This window comes from Telmatherina bonti (genome assembly GCF_933228915.1).
Source record: "Telmatherina bonti genome assembly, chromosome: 17".
NCBI lineage: Eukaryota > Metazoa > Chordata > Actinopteri > Atheriniformes > Telmatherinidae > Telmatherina > Telmatherina bonti.
The window spans coordinates 39,582,117-39,589,468 of NC_136615.1; the positions used below are offsets into that span (position 1 = coordinate 39,582,117).

Genomic DNA, 7,352 nt, shown 5'->3' on the forward strand with positions numbered 1-7,352 from the left:
CCATCCCTGAAGGCTTTCTTTTTGATGTTCAGCAGCTTTTTCAGGTCACTGGTGATCCAGGGTTTGTTATTGGGGAAGCACCTCACTGTTCTTGTTGGGACGATGCTGTCCACACAGAAGTTTATGTAATCTGTCACACACTCAGTCATGGCGTTGATGTCGTCTCCATGAGGTTCACAGAGGACGTTCCAGTCTGTAGCCTCAAAGCCTCCTCTAAGAGCATCTTCAGCTTCAGCAGACCAGATTTTGATAGTCTTTGTGATGACTGGTTGCTGCTGAACGATGGGCTTGTAGGTGGAGGTGAGAAGAACCAGATTATGGTCAGATCTTCCTAAAGGAGGCAGGGCAGAACAACTGGATCCATCATTCATATTTGCATAAAATAAGTCCAACATCTTATTTTCTCTGGTGGAGCAGCTGACAAACTGCTGGAATGTTGGTAGAGTTGCAGAGAGGGAGACGTTGTTGAAGTCTCCGGAGATCGCCATGAATGAGTTTGGATGCTGTGCTTGTAGCCGAGCAACGACGGAGCTGATGACATCACAGGCTGTGTCTGGTGTGGTACCAGGTATTATATAAACCACTACCAGAATAACACAGGTAAACTCTCTGGGTAAATAATATGGACGGAAGCTCACAGCTAACAGTTCCATGTCCCTTGTGCATATCTTCTCCTTGACAGTAACATGTCCAGGATGACACCAACGCTGGTTAACCAGCACTGCAATTCCACCACCCTTTAGCTTTCCGCTGTGTTGTCTACTGCGGTCTGCACGGACCGTTTTAAAGCCCGGTACAGACACATTACAGTCAGGGATGTGTTCATGCAGCCATGTCTCGGTGAAGCACATAATACTGCACTCTGTGTATTCTTTCTGAGACCTTGTTAGCATCTCCAGCTCGTCCGTTTTGTTAGCTAACGATCTCATAGTACCCATTAAAACAGTTGGTAAATATGGTTTTAATCTCCATCGCTTTCAGTTGTCTCTACTCCCGCTCTGCATCCTCTTCTCTTTCTTTTCAACTCAATCGGGATTTGATGTGTTGTTTCGCTGACTATTCTGATTTGGGAGAGGTTTACAATCAGTTGATCCCGATTGTAAACAGTCTTTCGTTGCCATGGAGACTCATCATAACAAGCCTTGAAAGAGCCAAAAATATGCAGAAAAATCTCTCTTGCAGCACACCCTCCAAACTGGCATGAAATCCTCAGAAAAAATACCTAATTTGAGCTAATATCTATGTGAGAAGATAGGAAGTCAGAGCTACTACAAATTGCTGCCATCAGACGGCACAATCTAGAATGGAATGACAATCTAGAATATAATGTCATGGAAAATAGGATAGAAAATGCAATTGACTTTGCACTCATTCAACACCCAGTCCTGTCTGAAGCATCACACTGCACCGTTGTCTTCTTCTGGCCAGTAGTTCTTCAGCACAGGAACATCAGCAATATTTTTTTTTTAGTCTCAGAAATGCTTCCTCATATTGTGGTTGCACACACAGTCTTTATGTGTCGGTTGCCTTAACACTTCACAGTGATCAGAGAGATATGGGCAAAACTTGGCCAGTTAATTAGCCATACCCAGTAATCTCTGCACAGCTTTCTTATCTGTTGGTTCCATCTGTTCAATAGCACGCACCTTTTCAGAATCTATCTTGAAGATCATCTGCTGTTAGAAGATATCCTATGCAGGTCGTCTTCTTATGCCTCAGTTTGAACTTGTCTGCATTTAACTTAATTAACTTGTCTGTGAAGTTTCAAAAACAGTCTCATCTTCTTGTTGTGATCATGCTGATATTCCTCCTGAGTCTCACCTTGGCCCATGATCAACACAACATCTGCAATATTGTACAGACCAGGAAAGATCCTCCAAAGCTTGTGTGAGCTTCCATTGAGCTTCCATCTCACGATGCCTGTGGGCTTATTCCCATGGTTATCCTCTACCATCTGTAACATCCAACTAGAGTTGAGAATGTTGTCAAGTAACTGGACTCCTCCTCCAGTTTAACATGCCAAAACTCACTCTTGACATCACAAATAGTCAATACTTCTGCTTGAGAACAGTCAGGGAGTATGTCCTCAATGGTTGGTATTGGTGAATGGCTGCATTTTAATGTCTTGTTCAAGGGTCTTGACATAGAATACTAAATAATAAGTACCAGTTTTTTCTTTGTTTTGATTAATTAGTTTGATTACAATTTTGAAGCATAGGTTTCCCATTCTGTTTTTGTACAACAACCATGCCACTAATGCAATTTGTGCTGAATTCCACTGGTGTGATAATTTCTCTGTGCTGCAGGTCCTTTAGTTTCTCCTTCAACAGTTTCATCATAGCAATTGGAACAAGTCTTTTTGGCAGCTGCACCGGCTTTACTTTTAAATTTTCTCCATTGTCCACTGTGCACTGGTGGGGTTTGCTTAAGTAACAATGCTGTCAATGGCTAAAATGTTCTCATCGTGCACCCCAATATGTTTCATGGCCTCACTGGCTTTTTTTTTTTTTTCCATATAGTGGCACGGCACAGTTGTTATCTACCATCTGTAATTCCAGATGACACCATTTTTGGTTTTTTGGTTTTCTTATCTTAAGTTTACACTTCCCCAATGGTTTCAGTTTGTTTTGTTGTACATTACAAGTGCAGTCTTTGTTTCTTTTAGTTTCAAGTCAGGGTTTAGTAGATTTATTGGCATAACATTGCATGGCAGTTGTGTTATTTTGTTGTTATTTCAAAACAAATATTCACAAGACATGTTTGAAATACACATCCTGAAGATATAGGGAAACAAAACTGAAAACTTTGTGGATAAATTTTGACAAATGATGAGATTATGCACAGCTAGTTGAGCAGGCTACATGTGGGTATCCCTTCACATTTTCTGTTAGGCCTATGACCAGCACCGTACAGCCTAAACTGCAGACTATGTGGAAAAAAACACGCCTGTTGACTGTTGATTATTTTGTGAAAAATAATCAACTTCCTAATGCTTTTTTTTTTTCAACAGTCACACAATATGGTGGTGTTGTGACCAACACTAGTTTTGAAGATTTTTTTCTGTTCCCACAAAAGTCACACAGGAAATTATTTTTCATTTGACAGCAGGCTATCTGTGCAATATTGCAATAGATGTTTGAACTCGAACCATTTCATATATGAGCTTCCAGTGCATTCTAAAAGCTCCTTCCGGTCCATTATCAGGAGACAAAAGTTCTCAGTGGACATGTTTACATGGAAGTTTTAATTCTGTTTCATTCTGAATAAAAGGTAATTCCACTTAAAACTGGTGAAAAATGACCATGTAAACACCTCATTCTGAATGCAAAAGTCAATTCAGAGTTTAACTCCAAAGTAAGCGGCAGGTTTATGAGCATTTTAAATCCGAACTGTTTAATTCCTCAGTCATATAAACTTCAGTTTTGATTCTTAGTTAGTTCTGATCGTTCTGCACATGCTACCATTTCCCGTCCAGCACATATTCTGCATGTTGTTTTGCCTACCGTATTTGGTACTTTATCTTCCTTCTCCTTCTCAGCTGCTGAAAAAATAAAGTAGTATGTTCGTTTTAATCTGGTGCTTCAAAATTGTAATCAAACTAATTAATCAAAACAAAGAAAAAACTGGTACTTATTATTTAGTATTCTATGTTATGACCGAAAAGAAGCAGGAAGCAAATTTTGTTTATTTCCGGTAAATGCAAGTACATCTGCCTGGATTGAGATTGATCAAGTTATTGTCCCAAATGGCTTTATTTACTTCAGACCGACCCTCTCCGTAGGCTGTCAGATCAGCCTGCGGGCAAAACGAGTGGATTGAGACTCTTCCGCATTAAGCCCCGCCTCCCGCCACTGCACTACATCGGGAGCGCGCACCGCACCTGCTTTCACCGTCATTGTAACGTCTCATAAACAGAAGGATTAGGCTCATATGAACTCAATAAAAAAACAAAATACAATGTCAACACATAGCATCCAGCCCTACATGTTGGAACCTGAATCAGAGCCTGAAAACGAAGTGGAAAACAGCAACCCACAGCAACGAATGCAGCAGGATGTCTCTCTTTGGTAAACTCACCAGCCATCGTTGGAAATAACTTTATCCCACGTTTTCCACCCGCCTGATGTATTTGTACATGCCCTTGTTAACCAGTAGAAGGTAACCAATCACCCAACCTTATCCCCCGGGACGTCACAAGGATTTCCACGTAGAAAAAACTCTCTACAACCACGCGTTTTTCGTTGCCATGGAAACCGAACGGAGCGAGTGCTGGAACTCAAACTCAAACTCAAACATGCGTTTAGGTGATAAAAAACAGTGTCGTTCACATGTCTGATGAGGATTCAACACTGTAACACTGTAGAAAGCTCAGAAAACTCCAAATACCATCAGAGGAACCCTTTAACATTTAACTTATTGAGGAACGGAAGGTTTTATAGTTTTGTGCAATCTGTTATATGCTGTTGAACACCTGAAGTTACATTTGCAAGATTTTAACTGGCCCAGATAATGTTGCTTTTATTATGTTGCAATATAAAGCATTTTGAAAGTCAAGACCTCCACCAAACAGCTGATTTACACTTTTGCTCAGGATGGATTATTGGAGCAAAGTCAGGATTTAATGCAATCTGTTGGCTTTCCTTAACTAGGCTATTTATTGTGAACTGGCTCAAACTGATCTATCTGTAAAGTGCCCTGAGATGACAATGTGGTGAAGTGGCGCTTTATAAATCAAACTGAATTGAAATTTATTTCCACCCATACAGTGATTTACAGTTGATGTTCAAGTACATTCATTTTATATGGGTACCCTGTCAGATTCCACATGCAGTAATAATGAATCGGAAAAGTGTCTTGGCTATATTGTGGCGTTTGCTGCATATTTCTATCTTCATTTGTTATCTTGCAGTGATGGAAGATGTCCCTTTTTTGGAGGGTAGCATCCAGAAAAGCCAGGATCCAGATCTATCTTTAATATCTTGCAAAAGCTGTTGGGAACTTTTCCTGGAGTTTTTTGGCCATTTAATGTGGAGTTTTATGTCTAAATACTGAAAATGACCATATCTCACAATGAGAATTGGATCCAGAGGATGATCTGTATCAATCCCATGCTAAGTTATACCAAGAACCATTCTTAGAAAATCATCACAAAAGTTTGTCTAGCAGTTTTTGCGTAAAGTTGCTAACAGGCAAACAAACAGACAGACAGATAAATGCCAGCAGAAACCTGACCTCTGCCACCTCCTTGGCAGAAATAATTACGCAATGTTAACCAGTTTATGTGCCTGGCCACTGGGTGGTGCGGAATAAACGGGACACCACCTTCTGTGTCCCAGTAGTTCTATAGATAGTTGAACAGTGTAAAAGAAGGAGAACATGCTATAAATGAATTGTTGTTACCCAGAAAACCACTTTAACCAATTTATTTCTCACCCTCATCAGGGTTCCAGCTGCTCCATCCCTTGTCCACCAGGGACTCACGGAGAAAAGTGTTCATCCAGCTGTAAATGTAAGAACGGAGCTCAGTGCTCACCTGTAGATGGATCCTGCTTTTGTACACCAGGTGAGTAGAGAAATATAGGTTAAAGAAGATACATAGTCACAGTGTTCTGTTATATGTCAGTGGTTTATTGTACCTAAACTGAAATAAAAGCAGTCTGTCCGGTGGGTCAGTTCAGTCTCTGGCAGTGCATTTCCCACAGTGTACATTAAATTGCGTTATGTTAAAATGGATTTGATGCATTTTCCCTCCATAATTCCTCAGAAGTTTTTTTTTTGTTTGTTTTTTGTTTTTTTTTTAAATAAAATTTTAATTAATATTTCTCATTTGCTCCCATTTATGATGTTATGTTATGACAGCCATGTCACCTCAGCACTTAATGAAGCCACTCAAACAAATTCAGTTCAGTTTATTTTGCCATTTGGTGTGAACAAAACCACACTGGAAAGCAGTAATGAGAGTACATCAGATGTCCCTAATCATGTCCCTATGGCACACGTAGGGACATGATTAAATTCAATTCAATTCAATTCAATTCAATTCAATTCAATTCAATTCAATTAAATAAAAGGTTACTAAAATGATGAAATAATGATGAATGGTGCATGTCTGAGGCATTTGTACCTCTGAATCATAAATAACAATGAGCACCTTGTTCTTCTTACAATGACTAAAATTGATAGTTCTCTTCACTGTTTTCTTCACTCCAGCAAACATTTTGTACCTCTTTTCTGTAATGTGATCCATCATCTGAACCGATCACACCATTAACAGTAATATTGTCTGCGTACATGACTGTCAGATTGTTAGGATGAGTAGCAGCACAGTCGTATATGTACAGAGTGTAAAGCAAAGGGCTTAAAATTAGGGATGCAATACCAAGCGTGTGTACTTGTACTTGGTATTAATAAAAGTGTGACGATACCACAACTGATACATGATACCACACTAGTCAAGCCAGCGCAGATGTGTTTGATGACATGCTTCAGACATGTTTTAAAAGAAACAAATTCCTTGAATGTTAAGGAAAAACGTACGAGCGCCACCGAAATAAGGTAAAATTGACAAAAAAAAAAAAAATAGAAACAAAGATGAAATTGTGATGAAGTAAGGTATTTTGAGATAAACACATTTTTGAGCCATTTCAACATGCCACACAGACGGACAAAAGTCCTAAACACAAATTCAGGGGTTTTACTTTTAAGTGTATTACTTTACAGTAAAGTAATCAATTTTATGTTTCTACACTTCAAATATGACCTCAATAAGCTGTTTTTTTTGTTTGTTTGTTTTTTTAAAGGATTTTAATAAAATGTAAAAGATCAAAATGATTATTTTTTCATCCTGGTACTACACTTTTTCTTCTCTACTATGTCTGAACCTAACACCTTGAAACTTGAACTATTTTTTGGTTATTGCTTTTCTTTTTTTTTTCTTTTCTTTCTCCTCTCCTCCTCTCCTAATCCTCACCTCTTCCTCTCCTTCTCTATTCATCTACTCCTCCTCTTTTCCTCCTGGTTATCTCCACCCCTCTTGGCCTCTCACATGATCTTAATTTGATGTTGTTTTATTAATGTAATATTTACTGGTTGAACATGAGCCAATCAAGAGGTGTGAGTCGAGCAGCTCTGTGCATTTTCTCTGGTTGGGATACAACACCGGTTATCTCTTGCTGTAAATCGTAAATGCAATCAGGTTTTATCGGCCACACAAAGGCATTTCTTTCACCAACTAACCCCAACCCTCCAACTCAATCCTTTCTGTCCAAAAGGTACCCACATTTTATACTAATTTTTTTAAATCACTTTATAGTTCTACAAATATTTATTGTATTTTTACAAAAACAGAAAAT

The 7,352-nt window shown here is 39.0% G+C and overlaps 1 protein-coding gene across 5 annotated transcripts in view; it reads left to right on the plus strand.

Moving 5' to 3' along the window:
* The window catches only part of megf10 (multiple EGF-like-domains 10), a 133,192-nt gene that overhangs the window by 65,132 nt on the left and 60,708 nt on the right, over positions 1-7,352 (plus strand). For all 5 annotated transcript variants that reach the window (XM_079256907.1, XM_079256910.1, XM_079256908.1 and 2 more), the window contains one exon: positions 5,443-5,563. In XM_079256907.1, the coding sequence (XP_079113033.1) occupies positions 5,443-5,563 (121 nt within the window). The remainder of the gene's footprint in view (positions 1-5,442; positions 5,564-7,352) is intronic.